The sequence below is a fragment of the Schistocerca gregaria genome, chromosome 7, assembly GCF_023897955.1.
Source record: "Schistocerca gregaria isolate iqSchGreg1 chromosome 7, iqSchGreg1.2, whole genome shotgun sequence".
In the NCBI taxonomy this organism is placed as follows: Eukaryota; Metazoa; Arthropoda; class Insecta; order Orthoptera; family Acrididae; genus Schistocerca; species Schistocerca gregaria.
The window spans coordinates 163,932,592-163,954,643 of record NC_064926.1 but is presented as its reverse complement, the minus strand read 5'-3'; the positions used below and the strand labels follow the sequence as shown (position 1 = coordinate 163,954,643).

Here is a 22,052-nt window from a genome sequence, read left to right as displayed (position 1 = left end):
GGCCACAATTTTCTTTGCTGAAACTTGTTTCGATCTTAATGAGGGATGGAGATCTCTGCATGTCATTGATGTGTTTTTCCAGGTGTCACACAATGTACCCACATTTTGTCCCATTTGACAATACAGTGCAAGAATGGAATACCTTCCTCATGATAACGCATTAAGTGTTAAAAAGACAACACCATTGTATTGGTATATTGTCAACCGAGAGTTTCTGCAGTACCTATGAAGACCGCATCTGGTAGTAAAGTATTTTGTGCACAACATCCACTACACTGCCAGTGAAGAGATTCCCCCAGTTCATGTGCAATCTGTGCCTCATGGCTGTGATGATCAGCTTGAATCAACCCTTTAAAAATGGTCTACATTGTCACCCAAGGTGGATATGGTGACCAATTTGTAACTTACAAGTATGTTCTGCATTTATCAGATTCCTTTCACCAAACCTCACCTGGTTTCATTTCATTTCCTCAGAACACTTCCTCAAGTTGGTGCTGAATTGCAGCTCCGAACTTTCATTTAAATTCAAATGACGGCCAGAAAGTACTACCATATTAATCAACCTACTATGTTCTTCTCTGTAATGACAGCAGCTGGATACAGTGTATCACAGGGTTAGTCCTTAGTCTATTATTGTGTTTTAGTATACACAGATGTAGTAAAACAGAAGAGCTGATATAATGAAAGCATTCTGAAGAAGAAAAAACATTGAGAGAGAGATGATCATAACCTAAAAAAATTATCCACTTATGTCATCATTGAATAAAAAGATCTGTAATAACACGTGCTTTCAGTGTAATAAATAACGTATTAGTTTTTGCCTCTCAGTATTAATATGAGAAAACTATCAAATGTGAGGCCTGTTAAGTTCCTAGTGCAATATGGAATTATCTTTTGGGGAAACTCTCACTGTAGCAGTTGTGCTTTAAGTATACTAAAAGAGGCTGTTCATGTGTTATAAAACAGACAGCATTAGTGTCGTCATGATATTGAGTAGAGAAAAACTTCTTAAAAACTCTTCTGTATGTTGAAACATGGATATACAGTAAATTACCAAATGAAATTAATGATTTAGAAATACCAAGAAATTTCTATGTGAATTAAGAAAATCTATTTGAAAAGAGCTTGTACAATTTTTAAAAAATCATCAAGTGACTCAGGCTACAAATAAAAATTCTGTTACGTATTTATGCTTAATGATTTGTGCTTAATGTCTTTTAATTTCTGAAAGTGTGTATTTATGAAACTCCAGCATTATGCAGGCTCGCATTCGGGAGGACGACAGTTCAATCCCATCTCCGGCCATCCTGATTTAGGTTTTCCGTGATTTCCCTAAATTGTTTCACACAGATGCCGGGATGGTTCCTTCCCAATCCTTCCATAACCCGAGCTTGCGCTCCGTCTCTAATGACCTCGTTGTCGACGGAACGTTAAACACTAACCACCACCACTGTTATGCAGGAAGAAGCTCTGATAATGCACTGTAGATTAGTTTGTACATGTGACTCAGTATTGCCAGTTGTGGCACTTTGCAAATGTACTTGTTGTATAGTGCTAAAAACATTACTTTCATTGACACTGTTTTCCCTTCATTTCATTTACTGTCAAGAAATGCATCCAGTTCACAGATTTTATCACTTACTTTTATATTTAACTGAGATAGGAAACAACATCTTGTGTCTTTGATACTGGATGAGTCAATCAAATGTTTTACTTATAAATTTTACAAGGAAGACATATGCAATAATACAAAGCATACAGAAGACTTTACATTACATTACTTTCTTTAACTAACTGTATGATGATAATGCAAAATTGTTTCAACAATTATGTTTAAGAAATGTCTGGTATGATGAAAATGACTGTAGACTATTCCATGCAGTATCGGTAACAGATAGACAAAATAACAAGAATAGATAAGGACAACTGAATTACATACTTTCATTAAAACTGTTATTTGTAATTATGTCAAAGTTGTGGCAAGAAAGATCCTTTATTTGTGGAGACTAGTTTTGGACATGATTTCCATTATCAAAATATTGCCTTCATTAGAGACGAACATTTTTTAAACGTAACTGTTCAGACAATTTTGCATTATCATACAGTTAGTTAAAGAAAGTAATGTAATGTAAAGTTCTTTTTATACTTCATATTACTGCATAGGTCTCCTTTTGAAATTTATTTCTTACTATTTGTCTCTTCAGCTAAAAATATAAAAATAAATTATGAAATGTGTAAGCTGTATGCTTTTCATGACAGTAAGTCAAATGAAGGAAAAACAGTGTCGATGAAAGTAATGTTCTCTCTATTAAAGGTTGACTTTGCTAAATGGGTACAAAATGCAGAAAATGGTCACTCAGACGATAAGGAGCAAAAATGATTAAATGGATATATGTTTCGAAATGCTTTCCAAGTGAGATACATCCACATGAAGATGTAGATAAAAGATCTTTTTGACAGTGTAGATTGAAGTTGTTGAAAGTACACAGGAGTACACATCAGGGAAGTGGGAATGTTCTGTCTGTACTAAAGTTTTAGCGCTGCACTCAAGAGGGCAATGAGGTGGAGAACAATTGTGTTGTAGCCACATTACCCTCCATACCACCTAAAGGTGCGTCTTCTAGCAGAAAAGACTGTGTCACCTGCAGGAAGTGCATATATGTCACATCTGTGAGGTGGTTGCCAATAATCACCAATCACACTATGAGGCTACACCATTGTTGATAGTTTGCTGCCACCATCCCATGGGGATCCTCTATAGGCCCAAGGTTAGTGTTGTGAAGGTTGATGATACCACACCTCAAAAGGTAGCCTAATTTGTGAACAGGGTGAATGACAGAAATCCCAGCACTGCGGTGGTGTGTACAATGGACCAGTGACAAAACTGTTACTGTGAGGTCCTGTAGGCAATGTCTCTGTGCATTGCAAGTGACACAGATTGTGGCAGATGCAGAGAATGCTGGTGGGCCACCTCCCTGGTGCTGATAGGAGGATCACTTTCAAGGTTTCTTTAACTTCACGTTTGTGTGAGTAAAATTCCTTTGGAACATGTTTTCAGCCATATGCCCATATGACATTTTTTGCTCTTTATCCACTCTAGCATCATTTCCTGTTCTCGTTCATCAAAATCATACTATTTAATTAACTTTTTTGGAGCTGAGAAGAAATTGGCAGAAATTGAAATGGGTAGGAAAAATGGTGTTAAAGAAATGGTGTTAAAGAAATGGGGAGAAACAATGAAAGATGAGTGAATATCAGGAGGGAAAGGAAAGGGGGTGAGGAGGGGAAAGAGGGAGAGGTGGGGGGGGGGGAGAGGGGGGGCAGAGAGAGAGAGAGAGAGTGGGGGGGGGGGGGGGAGAATGTGCTATGAGATAAAGGAAGTGTGATCTTGTCTATTCGTAATCACCTCCCAACTAGCGGCCTCAAACTCTTTGACTGGTTTGGGGAATCAATCACAATCAGTGCAGCATTTTTATTTCCCTTCCCCATGCTGCAATTGCCCCCCTCTCTCCCGTCATTTGACTGTAGTGTTTCACGAGGGAAACAAATATTTTAGATGGTGGTAGACTAGATTAATTCTAACAAAACATTCCTTATATGTCCAATTTTTATTGATTAGGGAGATACAGCTGTAGAACACAACCCAAACAAATACAATAGGTGTTAAGCAAAAAGCAAATGATTAAGATTAAAGTTGATTTCCATAAATTTCACGTCTGACTTATGAGCACTTTCATACGGGCACTTTCATACGGGCACTTTCAAACGGGCACTTTCAAACGGGCACTTTCAAACGGGCACTTTCAAACGGGCACTTTCATACGAGCACTTTCATATTCTCGTCTACTTCCCAGGGGGCTCGCCGCTCTTCGGCGGGTTTGTGCTTGGCTACTACGGGCCCTGGCCTGTGCAGCATGTTTTCCCTTCCATGCTGCATGTCTATCCTGTTGCTGTTCTTTTTCCCCTCCTTGAACATGCCTGGGCTGTTTTTGGAAATGTAATATGAATTTTCAGTAGTCAATATCAGATCACTCTCCACTATTTTTATTCCTTTCTTCGTTCAACTTCCCCCATCCTTCCTCCGCTTCGACGTTTGAGGTTCCTCTTTTCTTCTTCCTCCCTGTATGCTCCTGAAGGCCGACCCACGTGTGTTGACACATAACAAGTGACTGAGTAACACGTAATTCCCAGCCCCGGGTCAACAGGTAGGGTTTGCATGTTCCCCCTTGTACAGGCCAGGCCCAGGGATGGGTGATTGCCTAAGCTGTGATGTCCCCAAATTGCCAATTGGTCCCCCTGTCAGGAGGAGTTTGTGAGGTGTGATCTGAGAAGTGAGCAATCACTTGAGGCGGATGCACCCTCCTCTGAAGGGTGTCCCCAGTTGGGGGAGCATGTCATCGGAGATGCTGGCAGTCATAGGGTTTTCTCACAATGAGGCAATCATCTTCACTGTGAAAGGCTACGATATGTAAATGGAATGAGACTAACAATTCAAAGACTCTCCCAGCTGCACCACGGTTCCTCGTGGTTTCACGTACTGAAGACAGTCAGAGTTTTGCTACGGTAAATCAGTTGATTATTCGGAAAGGTGTTGATACAATTGCTGGCCATGTAAATTCCTGCTCTCATTTGCGCAATGGCACTCTGCTTTTGGTGAATACTTCTGATTCTCAAGCACAACAACTGCTTGGAGCTTCGTTCCTCTGTGGCTATCCTGTTCGTGTCGAGGACCATCAAATGCTCAAACCCATGGTGTTATTTACACTAAGCTGCTCAATGGTCAGACTGAGGCAGAAATCCAAATGTGCCTCTCTGATCAGGGTGTCATTACAGTCCATTGGGTGATGAAAAATGTAAATGCCTCATTAGTATCCACTCACACTCTCTTTCTCACTTTTGATAGAATTGTTCTTCTGTCAAAGATCAAAGGAGGTTATGAAGTTACCACAGTCAGACTGTATATTCCAAACCTTAAGTACGGCTATCAGTGTCATCATTACAACCACACTCAAGAATCCTGTAGACACCCAGCCAAATGTGTAAGCTGTGACAGGGATGCACACGAGGGTGACTGTCCGCCTCCTCCTCCCCGCTGCATCAATTGCAATGGTGACCATGGTGCCTCCTCCCTCTATTGTCTTGTGTATCTCAATGAGTGGGCTGTTTAGGAGATCCGGTTCGAAGAGGAAGTGTGCCTTATGTGGTCACTAATAAGTTGTTGGCTGATCGGAAACCCTGCTTTCTACCATCTGGCACCTACTGTACTGTTCTTGCTAATCTCACTCCATGCAGACATGTGACCTCAGATTTAACAATTTGGTTGTGAAATTGCCCAGCATCATAGTAGCATCATCGTCTTCTCCTCCCACTGCGCAACATGCCACCAAACTTTTGCGTCACTGGGCGAAGTCACCAACCAGACAACTGGCAGGCCGGAAAGGACAGAAAGAATACTCGTGTGAAGACTTCTGACATCCCTCTAGCCAACCAAAATCAGAGTCATCCTCTGACAATTGGAAAGGCTCCAAGAAGTCAGACAAAGGCAAACGGTATTCTCCTTCGCCAACGTGAAGATGCTCTTCGATGGTGTCGCCATGTTCGCCCTCAGCCGGCCACCCTCTGTGTCACTGGTGCACACCACCAACCATTTTTCTGCCCTGCACTCTGCAGGCTGACAGAAGGAGAATGCCGATGCTTCTGTAGATCTCGTGGAGCAGGATCCTCATGCCTCTGTGCCCTGTAGTAGCGAGTCTTGAAGGTTAGCACTCGGCAGCCACCGAGGGGAGCTGCTGAGGTGACACCTCTTCATTTTTTCCTCATCATGACTCCTCATGGACCATTCGCAGTTCTCGATCCAACAAATAGGATTTACGGCTGCTCTTAGAATTGCAGCATCTGCTTGTACTCTGCCTTCTGGAAACAAAATTGTGTCCTCACGAATGCTTCAAGCTCTTACATTTCTTCCCAGTCCATTTTGACCTTCCCCCTGAGGACGGCATTCCATCTCGTGGGGGAGATATGCTGTTCATACAGGATGACATTAATAGTCAACCCATCTCCCTGACTCCTGCCTTCAAACTATTGCAGTTTGCCTTTTCCTTCCTTTCTTGACCTTTTCCCTTTGTACTGTTTTCATTTCTCTGTCATTCAGTGTCACCAAGGCAGATATCCACCAGTTTATTGAGCAGCCACATCACCCCTTTCTGCTGCTCGGTGACTTTAATGCGCAGCATCCTCTTTGTCGTTCTCCCAGAACATGTCAGAGTGGTGTCCTCTAGGCTGACCTTCTCAATCAACTTAACCTCTTCTGCTTTAACACAGGAGCACCCACATTCATTTAAGACTCCACACACACTTATTCCCATTTGGACATCTGCTTCTGCCCTGCCCAGCTTGCCCATCGTCTAAGAGTGGTCCATTCTCTCTGATATGTACTTGAGCGACCATTTCCCATGTGGTACCCATTTGCTGACTTCTACCCCACCTACATGCATGCCCAAATGGCTGATTACTAAGCCTGACTGGAGACTTTATTCCTCCCTGGCAACCTTCGACAAATTTTTCCCCAGTTGTGATTACCAGGTAGAATATCTTAAAAATGTTGTCCTTACTGCTGCATGCAGAACATTCCATTCTTTGCACTTCCTCTTTACCACACCAAGCCCCGGTCCCTTGGTGGACTGAGGCTTGCTGTGACGCAGTTTGCATGCAGAGATGTCCTCTCTGCATTTTTAATGGTCAGCCTATGATGGCAAACTGCATTCAATATAAATAGTTGCATGCACAGTGTCGTCACGTTCTTTAGGATAGCAAAAAAGCTAGCTGGATTTCATTCACTGGTTCTATTAGCAGTTCCACTCCCTCTTCTGTCGTATAGGCCAATTGCCCACGGCTCTCTGGAACCAAGCATAATTTCCCAATTGTCACCCTGACAGTAGCACGTGATGTCATCACGGACCCTATTGCTATCTTCAACACCCTGGACTGCAATTTTGCAGAGATTTCGAGGTCCTGCCACTATCACTCTGCCTTCCTCCATCGGAAATGAATGTAGGAGGCTCAGGTGATACTATTCTCTCCTCAGAATCGTGAGTGCTACAATGCCGCCTTTACTATGAGGGAGCTAGATCATGCTCCCACTTCATCCCTATCCTCCGCCCCAGGGCCAAACGATGTTTCCATTCAGATGTTGCAGAACCTTTCTGTGGTGGGAAAGCACTTTCTGCTTCATATCTGGGCAGAGGGCACATTTCCCAGGTGTTTTCATGAAGCCACTGTCATACCCATACTTAAGCCCAGTAAGGACAGACACCTTCCTTCTACTTCCCACCTCATTCCTCTCACCAGCTGTGTTTGCAAGGTGATGGAACATATGATTCATGCCTGGCTGGTATGGTAGCTAGAGTCTCGCAATTTAGTAACCACTGCACAATGTGGATTTTGAGCATGCTGTTTTGCAGTCGACCATCTTGTCACTTTGTCCACCCATGTCATGAACAGTGTTCTGTGGAAATCCCAGACTGAGGCAGTGTTTCTTGATTTGGAGAAAGCTTAAGACACCTGCTGGAGGACTTGTAGCCTCTGTACTCTCTATATGTGGGGCTTCCATGGTCACCTGCCGCATTCCCTTTAGGAATTTCGAAAAGACTGTGTTTTCAAGGTACATGTAGGTTCTGCCTTGTTGGACACCGTTATTGAGGAAAATGGTGTTACTCAGTGTTCCGTCCTGAGTGTCATCCTCTTTTCTAACGCCATTAACCCTGTAATGGCCTGTCTCCTGCCGGGCATTTCTAGCTCCTTTTCATTGACGATTTTGCAATCTATTGCAGTTCCCCATGGACCTGTCTCAATGAGTGGCACCTTCAGCTATGTCTCGATCATCTTTACTTGTAGAACATTGACAGTGGTTTTCATTTTTCCGCTGACAAAACCATTCATATGAATTTCTGACAGTGCAGTTGGTTTCTTCCGCTGTCTTTACATCTTGGGCCTGTTGCTTTTCCATTCATGCAGTTCCTGGAGCTCATACTTGATAGGAAACTTTCTTGGTCCTCCCACATGTCTTACTGAGCAGTCTGCTGTATGTGGTCCCTCAATGTCCTGTGTGTCCTCAGTCGTACTTCCTGGGGAGCAGACTGAACCACCCTCCTCCATTTGTGCTGGTTCCTTGTCCATTCGAAGCTGGACTACAGGTGTTTCGTTTATGCACCTGCACATCTGTCCGTCTTACACCTTCTCAATACTATCCACTATCGTGGCATCCGTTTGGCCACTGGTCCCTTCTACAGTGGCCCGGTAGAGTGTCTGTCTGAAGTAGCTGCTGAACTACAGCTGTCCTACCGCCGTGACTTTCTCCTCAGGAGATACGTATGCAGTTTGTCTGCCATGCGTGGGTGCCCATCCTATGCCTCCTTCGTCGATGAATCCTTTTGTCGCCAGCATGGGGCATCTCCCTCTTCTGTTACCTCCTGGAGTTCGCATTTGGCTCTTGCTCCGGCAGCTTAACTTCATGCTATCTGCAACTTCACCACCTCGGCTTCGTGCGGTGGCCCATGTTCACCTTGGCCTTCATTCACTTCCTAAGGACACTACTCCAGTCTTGGTCTATTGCCTTAAGTTTCACAACTTGTGCATGGAACTTCGTGATAGTACCTTTGTGTACACTGATGGCTCTCGGACTGACCGTGATGTCATGTGTGCTTTTTTTCACTGGCAGTGACATTTTTCGGTGTTGGCTTCTGTAACATTGCTCAGTATTTACAGCAGAGTTCCTCACGCTGTATCAGGCTGTGCAGTACATTCGGCAACACAGGCCTTTATATAGCGTCATCTGCTCTGACTGTCCTTCAAAGCCTCTGTATGATGTACACTATTCATCCCTAAGTGCAACAGGTCAAGGAAAGCTTTCACTTGCTCATTCTTGATGAGCCACTGTGATGTTTGTGGGTTCCTGGTCATGTCGGTCAGAGTGGAAAGGAGGCTGCTGATGCTACTGTGAGGGCTGCAGTCCTCGTACCTCAGGCCTGCTAGTTCTTACATTCCCTCTGATCTGTGTTTTGCTGTCTGTCAGCAGAGGGTGTCACTTTGGCATCAGCATTGGTCCTTCCTTCATGGGAACAAGCTCCAGGTTTTTAAGCCTCTCCCAGTGGCTTGGATGACCTCTGTGCCCTCTTGTTATGAGATCATTCTAGCTAGGTTGTGTATCGGGCACTGTCTGTTGCAATCACCATTTGCTAAGTGGTGCTCCCCCACCACTTTCTACTCGTTGAGCTCAACCATTGTTTGCCCACCATTTCCTAACAAAATACCCTTTACGTTCTTGTTGGCATTTGTCATCTGAGTTTTTGGCCGTTTTAGTGAACGAAGTGTGGGCTGTCGACCACATTTTATGTTTTATCCTAGCAATGTTGTGAAGGCCATTTAATTTTGAGTTAAAGACCTCCACTTCTCTTTGGTATATTTTATAGACCTTTCTCCATATCCCTGTTTTTAGTTACCTTCTCTTCCATCGATTGGGATTAACATGTAGTCGTTTTTAACTCCTCTCTTTTTTTTAGTGTTCTACAGGTCTGACATGGGCGCAAATGACCCTAGTTGTTTCTGCACCCTAAAACAGAGATTTTTGTGTAGCTGTTCTGAAGATTATCTTGGCATTCTTTCATGGGGACTGCACTATTCATAATCTGAACAATCAACTTGTGTTGCTTGTTTGTTGGATTCCCCTTTCAACCATCCCCACCGGCTAAAAGCTAATGGGGTAAGTTTAGGGGAGCTTGGTGAACAAGAAATGTGTACATTTGTGCCAATCCATCTTCTGGTGAACATTACGTTTTGATGGTGTCACCTAACAACTCGAATGTGCTGGGGCCTTGTCATGCTGGAAGAAGATAATTATCCTTGTAGCCAAAGAAACCTCTTCCATTAACGCTGGAACAATCCATTAGAATTAGCCGATGAATAACAATCACACTTGATAAATTCAGTTACATAAATTCAAGCATAGCTGCACAAATTTATCAATTGTCATTTTTGTTTAAAGTTAAATAAAACCATAGTACCTGGAGTACCAATACACAATATGGAAACTTACCTCTGTAACCAGTACAAACTGGACAGATTTTAAACAGAATGTTTTATTCAAATTAGTTTATACTACAATCATGTTTACTATTCCTCCTGAAACAGCTTGTAGATCTCTTCAGCTGATATTGATCTCAGTCTTACTTTTTTACATTAACACTTCTGGATTGGTCTCTGTGCTATTACTCTGCCACATATTCAGCATATAAAAGTTTGGTTTGACTCCCTTCTTTCATCCACAGTTAGTGATTTTAATAACTTCTGGAGGTAGTTACCTGGTCAAGTAATGTGTGCTTGAATTTAAAGTTTTCAGTTGTTTGAATCAATTTTAACCACATTTGTCTGTAATTATTTACTGTAAGGCTGCTCAGGAGCTGGTAGTTCAGTGACCCAAAACCATACATAAGCATAATCACATTCATTTTTCCAAATCTGACAATAGTTTGGGAGGAACATCTTGTAGAGAACCCTGTCTGTGGTGTAGAACAGGTACCTTCTATTTCTTACTATATAGACAGTTACTTTGCCCAAAAAGTAAAGGACTAGCCATTTTGAAATTGTGGAGCCCTAAGATACCCAAGAGAGACTGGTGCTTGCAGTGTTCATGCTGAAGCTCTACCTCCTTGTGCAAACTAAGGAGAATACGCAGATTATTTATTTATTTATATCTTTCAACGATCATCTCACAATGATGTAAGAGTTATGGTTGTACAGTAAGAGTAAATAGCTCAAAATATAGATATCTATGAAATACTTTAATATGCTCTATAAGGATAGGACAGTGGTCAACCGTGGCCTTGACAAAGGAACCATAATGGCATTTGCATGAAGTGATCTTGGAAAACCATGGGAAACCCCGATGAGGATGGCCGGACAGAGTAAACGCCATCCTTTGAATATGTAAGTGTCTTTAACAGCTGCACTGTATGATTCACTCGGTCTGTTATACAATGTTGTTAAGATTTTTTGCACGCAACTATATTCTGATCATTAGTAATAGAAAACATAGCTTTGCTCTTCACTGCTGCACACAGCAAGGACACCCATTTAGGTATGCTCCATGTTTCCTTCCCGTCATCGCCTCTGTCCATTGGGTTGGGAAAGGGGGACGGGGGAGGGGGGGGGGGGGGTGGCGGAGTGTTCAGAAAACATTACTACTTGATACATGACATTCTTGCAAAAGCAATGAACTGTACTCATGTATTGAAATGTGACAAGTTCTGTAGTTAACCCCTTTCTTTATTACCCCTTACTCTGAGTCCTTCAAGTAACCTTTAATTTTGTAGTATGCAGTAGTTGTGAAGAATGTTTCAGCTGCCATTCTGAAAAGACATATTTCGATAATCTTTCATTTCTTTGGGCAATGTATTTTATAATTTTTTGCCCTGATAAAAATACTGTTATGATGCATTTTTTTTGTTTATATATAAAAAATTGTAATTCCATACTGGCTCTAATTCCACAATTATGTGTTAGTGGGATAGTTAGCAGCTTTGTGATCCCAGATATGCACAACATGTTGGTAGGATGCCCAGCTTTCTGAAACCGCTCTTTACAACATGCCTGTCTACTACTTCTAGTTATTATTCTTATGGGCCTTTATGAAGTTCAAATATTGTATCCATGTTCTGCACTTTCAGTACCTAGAAAGACTTCCACAGGTAAGCAAAGAATTGAGGGTACATAGGACTAGTATGTCACCTCAAGACATGTCATTTACAAAATGATGATAAAATTCTAATTACATAACATGCTGACATCCTTTTTTATGTCACTGGGAGTCACAACAGTGACTATTGATCCAGATGGACACTGCTGTGGGTGGTGAAGCTTCTGGTTTGTGCAAGTACCTCTCGTGGATTTAAACTAAATGATATTAGTGGATGCCCATCTGCTGGTGCAACTGTTCATCCAGATCTGGCATCACGAAACAAGAAAATTTCACTTAGTATGTACTCCTCTCAGAAACCAGTAGACCAGTGAACTAGCCCTACTCAAATGAAAATGAAATTGCACATTAGCCTGTTCAGTAGACTGATTGCCCTCTGAACAGGAAATACCAGCGGGGAAATCCTCACAATAATTCAGATTTCCTAAAGAGGTGGATGGTTGGCACATTAATAAATGTGGACAACACACCTACCGTATATAAACAACATATGATTGAACAGCATATCAGTTTTATCCCATTTCATCTTTGCTACCCCAAACTCCCAGTACCTAGCTGTATCACAATGGAACTGCCATGGATAGCATCCTCTTCTGGCTAAATTCAAGCAACTAATCCATCTCAATGTGCATTCATTGATTTATACTTTTTATAGGAATCACAACTAATTGCTTAACATCTGTCGACAGTTCAAAAATGCTGTGTGATCAGTAAAAACCTCACAAATATAGAATGGTCCACCACTCAATCTACAGTGAAAAGGTAATGCTGGCATGTGATCTCAAAGCATATTATTAGAGTACACTTAATTACAGTAACAACAATGTATGTTGTCCACTTGATAGAAATATACATTACAAGGATTTTGGATTGGTGGGCAGTGCAAATATGGACAACAGAGCCAAAGTATTTGTAAAACTCCTTTATTACCTAGATGTGTGCCTGATGAATAATGAACAGCATCTCACTTTGTAGTGTTGCATGTGATACATTCAGTCTGTAGTTGCTGCTTGGAACCAATGGACAGAGGCACACTCATGATGATCTGAGATAAATATCCCATCATCTTGTTAATTCCACATTTCCAATTCACCAGTGTGTTTTCACAGTGGACCTTGAAAATTGCAGAATGCACCCACACACCTCTGCTGCGCAAGTCGTGCTAAACAAAATGTATCGAGTGCAAGACTGTGTGAATATCATTCTCGAAGCTGCAAAAATGACAATGCCTGTATAGTCTGGATCCACTAAATCCAAGTTGGTTTCCTGGTGGTCGCAATAAATGTCTGACGCAGCAAAAGATTGGTGATGAATCTACAGTAGTAGATGACTGCCCTCAGCTATCAGCTTAATCCTATTTAAAGTAATGAGGATGAGATCATGGTGCTCTGCCAAACAGTAGTAAATCTTTTGGCAGCACCAGTTTTGGTTCACTCACTGGACGTTTTCAGAGAGTTCAACTTCAGTACAACTTGAGGGACCCAGTCAATATTTACGAAAATTGAAATACCTCATACTGATGCCCATAAACTCTCTGAACCCCCTAATGACACATTACACATGAATGTCGACAGAAGTAGGACATTCAGCAGTACATATACATAGTCTTCTTCCGCACAAAGAATCTTGAAATACACAACACCAATTCCAGTGATTAGGAATTTAACAGTCCTTTAGCACTATGGGGAGAGACACCACAGGGCCAGGTCCATTACATTACCAGATGCTCCAACACGTTACTAACAAAGGGAAATCAGATGTGCTTATGTTGTTCAAAAAGATGTGGCAAGAAGTATTTTTTCATACCTACTGGAAGGAAAGAATAATTATAACAAGTTTGAAACATACTGGTAGTAAGAACTCTGAGTAAGGATAGTTATTGACTTGCTGACGTAATGGTAACTCTGTGCAGATTACTGGAGCACATGGTTCATAATACATTCCCGATGCCTGGAAAGAATTCTGGAAATCACTGACCTTAACCTGACTAAATTATAGTACTTACTAGTTCTTGTACATCATAGCAGAGTCTGGCCCTCTGTGAGAGCTGAGAGCTTTCTTTACAAGCCTCATAGATAACTTTCTGATGAAGTTACTTATTTTTCCTTGAAAATAAACCATCAGCATCTTCTAGTTACTTACAGGATTGAAAAAAGTTTAATGCCAGAACAACTTCTTCCAAAACACTGATGTCCATGTATCAAGTTTTTGAAGGGTCTCAGATAAATTTGATGACAGAAAACCGTATATTCAATGCTATACATAGAAAGAACTTCTAAAAAGCAGAGATGTTTCAGTACTATAATTTGGTGTCCAAAATTAATAATGTTCAAGTTATTAACTTTTTGAGTTTTCATGCTATAACTTAGGTGCACACCATTCTATGTATGTAGCAGAGTAAGGTCAGTGGTTGTGCGCTCAAGGCAGTATACTCCCAAACTTCTACTCTGTGCTCAATTTTCGGCTGTGGCTTTTTTTCCATTTGATATTTTTTTGGTGTACCTGATAATATTCTGATAACCTGAATACTTTTCTTTGCCTTTTGTTTTTAACTAAAACATCAGGAGATCTGATTGCTAATCAGATAAGTTTGTTGTTACATTACATCCTGGTTTTTCCATTGTTGAAGTTTATATAATGTATTGACAGACCGTCCTGTTATAAGCAGCTCTCTTTTACCCTCTCATCCACAATCTTATCCTAACATTAAGTTCCTTCATGACGTAGATCCTGCCCAGCTGTTTTGCTGGACATCAAGCATGGCATTATGGTTTACATATCTCCTCTTTATTCTACTCAGTCCTTTAAGAATATATATCCTTTGGGCAGATCAACACAGATAGCTCCATAGATTGTGTTAAGTTGGGGCTTCAGATGCCCATAAGTTTTTTAACCTCATTCTCTGTTGAAGGAATTTAGCATTTATACAGTGAAATTGACAGCTGTGTTCCAAGCCCCCACTGACATCAAAACTCACTCCGTCTATGAAATTTGTGTATGCAGTGACTCACAGTGCTCCTATATAGTTACTGTCTTCCTTTGTATTCAGAATGATGGTAGCATTCTTGGAAATGCTGCAGAAATGAGCTAGTTAAGTAGCTGTTGAAACTGAAACACACATTCTCAACTCCTAGAACTGATTTTGTGATTAATTTAGAATCATCCTTTGTTTCTGCCAGCATGGGAGAAGTGTGTGGGGTGTGTTTTCTGCCGTAAGTTACTTTCACAGGGGAGCCTTTTGACACACCTTTCTAATGCTGGCATCATTGACACCACCTTTCTGTTACACTTCTGGGTGTTGTTTTTTAGGGTGCAAAAACAACTGAGGTCATATCTTCAGAACACCTGTAAGTAAAAAAAGTTAAAAATGACTATACGTTAAGCCCAATCGACAGAAGGAAGGAGAGCTAAAATAAAGACTTCCTCTTGGAGAAAGGTCTACAAAATACACTGTAGAGGCAAAAGGTCCCAAACAAAAGATTAAATGTTCTTTGCTGTATCACTACAACAGATAAAAAGTAAAGTGCATTGGACAGCCCATGTCGTGTTCGCTCAAATGGCCGATAACTCAGACGGCAAACATACACGGGAACATAAGTGGTTAAAAATAAGGACATTGGGTCAGGAAATGGTGTAGTGTCAAAAGTTGATGACAACGAGCACAAAGTGAAGGTCGATCACCGAGTAACAAAGGGCGATGGCTAAAAAGGCAGTGTTCAATATGAAACCAAGTTAAAATTATGTCCTTGCAACATGATGGCAGAAAGGTGGTTAGCCAAGCTGTTAGGAGAGGTTTAATTCCCTGGAGCTTGTTCCCATGAATAGAAGGCCAGTTGTGACACCAAAGTGATACCATCTGTCAACATATGGCTGCATGGAGACCAACCAAAGGTATGGAAGTGCTAGCAGGCTGAGGTAGGACTACTGCAGCCTTAACATCAGTGCCAGCAGATTCATTTCCAATCAGACTGACGTGACCAGGAACACACATGAACATCGCAGTGGCTTCCTCAGCAGTGAGCAAGTGGGAGCTTTGTTGGATCTGTTGCACTAAGGGATGGACTGTGTACAGCATACAGAGGCTCTGAAGGGCACTGAGAGAATTGGACCATATGGCAGTTGAAAAGCATGTCACCATACGTGCTGGGTGGCCCGGTAGAGGCCGAAGAGCTCTGCTGTACAAATAGTGGTGTTCTGGAAGCCATTACTGAAAATGGTAGGTGCCAATGACAATGGCACACAAGACACCATGGTTGGTCTTGAAGCCCTAATTGTACATGAAGTACACAAAGTAGCATGAAGCCAAGGCAATGGGGGGTTCACACCAACTGGGAACAAGACAAGTAGCACTGAAGTTAAGCTGGAAGTTGCGGAACTAATAACCTTGTCTTTAAGTCTCATTAATCCACATTCATTTATTCTTGAGTTGCCTATCTTAAATGTTGTAAAGGTAGAACTGTTTGTGTTTTATTTGTATACCTGGATATAAAGACTTCTTTACTGCATGTTGTCATTCATCATTAAATTTTTTGTAATCCATACATATAACAAAACTGTGTGTGTGTGTGTGTGTGTGTGTGTGTGTGTGTGTGTGTGTGTGTGTTTGTTTGTTTGTTTTCTCCGCAGCTCCTCCTAAACCAGTGGACCAATTCCAACCAAACTTGGTGTGCATGTCTTCTATTGTCAGCAATAATCGCTCTGGGGGTAACTGCCTATCTACCGTAGTTCAGCAGATACGTCATAAACAATGAGATGCATGAAAAATTACTGCATTGTGCATCATGTAAAAAAATTATCACTGATTTGCTATTAGCTCTGTTCACAACACATTGTGCAGCCAGTATTCACATGTGTCCCTTTTAATGTTACTTTATCCACCTGTCCTAATACCTTTTGGGTGTGACCAATTTCTACTGCTTGTCTTCTACCCTAAAGTGGGCAAAGTGAAGTAGGCGTAGCTGAATTAATTGTACTTAGCTTTTTGATGTTGAAGTTTTGACGATAGTCTCCCAGGCTGCCACGTCTTCTTTTTGTGCAAGCTTGTGGAAATAGGTTCTGGTAGTAGTTTAAGTTGACGTTTGCTTTTAAATAAATAATCTTGGCCCCGATTTCATTTTCTACCACAAGGTTTAATTCTAGATGCTGATATACTTTCACAACTGATTTAAATATTCACATATATTAGTGATGACAACAGTTTATAGAGCGACCCTAAGCATACAGCCGCTTCCCAGCATCCATGGCAACCAAATGGCAATGGTATACTTAATTTGATTTGGCCGTGTTTCCAAGTGGCTGGTTTGCAGTTTTGTTTTTTCTACAAACAGATTAAATCTGTTGTATGTTCTGTATTAGGATTTGCAAATAATAAAAGTAATTTTGGTGTAAATAGTTCTGTGATTCAGCTAAGCTGAATTCAAAATTATGATGCAAGTTTCATATTTCAAATTTGTCTATTTTATATTTGGGATAACTGACAAAAGCTATGAAGCATTTCAGTGTCTTTTGGTGAGTGTACTTACAAAATTATTTCATTGTATGACACACAGTTCAGGAGATTTGACATGTTAAACACTGAATCGCATGGAAAAAAAATGCATCATGCATGAAGTTTTAATACATTTACTTTTTACTACTGAGACACTCCTACAGTCAAGTCAACTTGCAGGAAATCATGACACCTTGCAGCACTTTTGATAGCTTTCAATTGTGAAGTGCAAAATAAGTGTAGATGAAGACAATGGCAGTCTATAGAGCTATGAAGAGGCGTTACCATAAAGACATTAGAAAATCGCGTTGTAGTCCCACGAAACAGTTGTGCCCAGTGTACAGAAACTATTTCATATTTTCAAAAGTGTTTTCGCAAATACATGGGAATGAAAATGTTTTGCTGGTACATCACAAACACAGTTTATTTTGTTTTTGTTTCTAATAGAAACTTGGCAAAATGAATACCTAACATTACCGGCTTTGTTAGCTAGTATATTATAATTACAGACCTTGATTTGTTGTAATTGTAGGTGCCAATTTTTATGTTTGGATATAAAATTCTGTGTGGAGTCTGTGAAATTTGTGTGATTTTGGAACCTCCTGTAAAGATGTTTTTGGTTAGCTAATTTGAAGCAATTTTTAATTATGTGTATTGTTTATTTCAGTTCCTTTAATTTTCCTCAACATCATAACAATAATAATAAAGCTGCTTCTTGGATGACATTTGATGGAAATGTAATGATGTGAAACATCTGAACTGACTTGTGTGCATAAGAACAATGCTTTTGGAAAATGGCATGGATTGCAGTTTGTGTGTATGTTGAAGCTAATGATACATATAAGATCGACTGTTGTTTCTGTACAGCTGTTGTTTTGGTATAGCTAATTGAAAATTTCCTTTTTATGAATAAAGATATTTTTATACTTAAAATATTCCTAAGCTTTGCCATCCTATATCAAGTAACACATAAGAAAGAGATTAAGTGATTAAACTTGTGTAGCTACCCTTTAATGTGTACTGGGACAGGTAAGATTCTCAAGTAGCTAATTTTTTTCAGTTTTGTGTGTAATTTGTATAGCAGTGCAACAGTCTGAACTCACAGCAGGTGAAAAGAAATACATTTTACATGGAGGAGAAGACAAACTATTTATTAACAGAAAAAAAATGTAGACTATGATGATCATGAAAGAAATTTTAACGGAAATCCAGGATGAATGTAACATTATTAGCAGAGCTGCTGAGTTGCAGATAGGCACAACAAAAAGACTGTCAGAAATGGAGATAGAATGAAAACACACACACACACACACACACACACACACACACACACTCTGCAGTCTCTGGCTGCTGAGGCCACATCAGCCTCAGCAGCCAGTGAGTGTGTGTGTGTGTGTGTGTGTGTGTGTGTGGGGGGGGGGGGGGGGGGGGAGATTACCTCTGACGAAGGCCTTGTTTGAGCTCATTTTCTGACAGTCTTTCTGTTGTGCCTATCTGTGACTCAGCATCTCCACAATATGGTGAGTAGCAACTATCCTTTCCATAAAAGAAAGTTCGATACTTGATAATACAAACTTAGTGGGTCTCTGCCAAATCAAGCGCCATTTAAACTAACAAATGCAATTTCGATTCAATTTCTTGGATCTTTATTGCTTTTAGTTCAGTCAGTACACAGTCGCACCAAATTCCCTGTAAGTGTGTAAGAACTAGGTGCTAAACTGATGATTGGAGGTACTACAAATCATTGTTGCCAAGATGTACTGTTTGTGACAAAAGTTGATTTAAATAAACTTCAAATGAACTAGTGACTTGCCCATAACTTCATGAACTCAGCACTAAGTCAACTATTAACTGCTAAGTACTGCACCAACTGTATTTGAAAGTAAGTTCCATAGCCTGACTTAAAAAGAAGTATATCATTTAGGAAACATTATAAAAAAAGGTGTCCACGCCCTAAGTGCTGATAATGAAAATACATCACTGTTCAACAAGCCAGTCCTGACTGGCTAACATACAAAAAATTCAAAATGGCTGACAGCGTATGAATGGAGTGGGAAGAATGATTGTCTGAATGCTTCTGTGCATGCTGTAATTATTCTAATCTTGTGCTCACGACCCCTATGTGACCAATAAATAGGGACTTGTACTATATTCCTATTGTTATCATTTAAAGCTAGTTCTTGGAACTCTGCTTATTGTTCTCAGGATAGTTTACGTATATCTTAAAGAGTCTACCAAATAATTTTTTTCAGTATCACTGTAACTCTCTCCAAAGAGTCAAACAAATTTGTACTATTTGTGTTGCCCCTCTCCATGGACATTCAATATCCCCTGTTAATTCTATATAGAACAGGTTCCAGAAACTTGAGATGTACTCAAGATTGCGTAGCATGAGTGATGTGTAACCTTTCTCCATTGTAAACTGATCTTATTCTCCCAGTACTTTGTCAATATACCAAAGTTTGCCACCTGTTTTACTGATGACCATTCCACTTCATATTCTTGCAAAGTGTTACATCCAGGCATTTGTAGGAGTTGGTCAATTCCAAGAGTGACTCACTAGTATTATAGTTGCAGGATATTATATTTTTTCATTTTGTGAAGTTCACAATGTCACATTTTCCGAACATTTAAAGAAAGGTGCTGATTTTTGCACCACTTTGAAATCTTATCCAGATCTGACTGAATATTTATGCAGCTTCTTTGACAGTCCTTCTTTGTAGATAACACCATCATCTGAGGTTACTATTAATGTTGTCTGGAAGGTCGGTAATATACAACATGAACAGCAAGGGTCCCAACATACTTCCCTAGGGCACACCCAAAGTTAGTTCTACGCTTGAAAATGACTCTCCATCCAGGATTACATGCTGCGCCCTGCGTACCAAAAAGTCCTCAATCCTGTCGCAAATTTCACTTGATAACCTCATTTATCAAGAAATATTGCATCTACCTTACTGGCTTGACACAAAGCTTTCAGTATGTTATATGAGAAAAGTGCAAGTTGGGTATCACATGATAAATGTTTTCAGAATCCATGCTGGTTGGCATGGAGGTGCTCATTCTGTTACAGATACTTCATTATGTTTGAGCTCTGAATGTATTCTAAGATTATAAAACAGTTGTTGGATGTACATCGTTTTTCCAAAGTTTCCAAACATGTTTCCGCACCTCTGTGCCATCATCACTGGGTTTCTGTTATCATTAATCTGTAATGTGAACATTTTTTACTACATGATTACAAAATTATAGAAATACTTAGTTCAAAGAACTATTTGTTTCTGTTAGTTAATGTCTTTACATTCGGGTTGCATGGTTTTGCAGGACCATTTGCATTTTATTTCGTACTGGTAGCTTGTCAACTGCAACCAAAGGATGTTGATGAGAAATTTTGTAGGGAGTTAACCTATCATTTTATACTCAAAAAATAATTTAGTTTGTCACTATAGTCTATGCATATAATCGTTTTTACTAAGTTTTTGTGTGGCAAGCCCTTATTTTTTCTCATCATCCTGATGAAATGTTGTGAAGCACACGTAAATATAACACACATTTTCAGAAATTTGGTCATAAAAAGCACTTTACACTTCACCAAAACACACAGTAATCATGGCTGTGTTTGTTTGTTTCATTTCTGTATTGTTTACATATTTCTTGGTTATGGGTATCATAACCATTTTCTACTGTCGTTTGTGTTGTTGTGTTTAGTTCTTATGTGTAGTTCTGTTTGCTTATTTGTGTTCTGTGGAGCATGACTCTGAAGTTTGCTTGCTTACGTGTCAGTGGGTGGTTCGACAGGTTGTGAATGGTGGCGCTTGTAGTTGTCGGTTTCCTGAATATTGTGAAGTCATGTGTGTTGTTTGTTTTTTGTTTGATGAGATCTAGAAAATGTAATGTGTTGCTTGTTTGTTTGTTTCTGTTTCTAATGTGAAGTTGATTTTTGGGTGTAAGTCGTTTATTTCATTGTGTAGCTGTGCTGTGTGTGTATGTGGTTCATCGATCAGGCATATTATGTCATCAACATAACTGTACCCAATATATAACTTTTTAGTTTTTTGGGTTTATAACATGTCTGAAGATCATGTTCTCAAAGTTCTACATAAATATGTTAGCTAGGAGGCCACTCATTGGTATTTCCATTGGCAGGCCTACATGTTGAGAATAGAATTATTTGTTGAACACAAAATAATTTTATGATATGTTCTGAAGTATGGTTGTTATTCCCCCCCCCCCCTCCCCTCCCCTCCCCAGACAGACAGACAGACAGACAGACAGAGAGAGAGAGAGAGAGAGAGAGAGAGAGAGAGAGAGAGAGAGATTAGATTAATACTTATTCCATAGATCATGATACGACACTTCATAATGATGTGGAACGTGTCAGATTAATAAGATGTCTGTAAAAGATTTTACATTACACAAAATATTGCATGACACTAATGATTAAGTTTTTTGCCCCTTAATTTATATCTAAAATTTCAGCCAATGAATAGGAGTTGTCATCTAGAAATTCTTTTAATTTATTTTTAAATGTTAGTTGGCTATCTTTCAGGCTTTTGATGCTGTTTGGTAGGCGACCAAAGACTTCTGTGGCAACATAATTTACCCCTTTATGTGCCAAAGTCAGATTTAACCCTGCATAATGAAGATCATCCTTTCTCCTGGTTTAGCTATGCACACTGCTATTACTTTTGAACTCAGTTGGATTATTAACAACAAATTTCATAAGTGAATATATATACTGTGAGGATCCCTAGATCGTTAAATAGATGTCTGCAGGATGACCGTGGGTGGGCTCCAGCAATTACTCTGATTACA

The 22,052-nt window shown here is 40.2% G+C and overlaps 1 protein-coding gene across 1 annotated transcript in view; it reads left to right on the top strand.

Annotated features, from left to right (window-relative positions):
• Positions 1–18,170, top strand: part of LOC126282234 (immediate early response 3-interacting protein 1) — a 33,900-nt gene extending 15,730 nt beyond the window's left edge. The window contains exon 4 of the mRNA XM_049981811.1: positions 17,905–18,170. Within this exon, the coding sequence (XP_049837768.1) occupies positions 17,905–17,960 (56 nt within the window). The 3' untranslated portion in view covers positions 17,961–18,170. The remainder of the gene's footprint in view (positions 1–17,904) is intronic.
• The last annotated feature ends 3,882 nt before the right edge of the window (positions 18,171–22,052 follow it).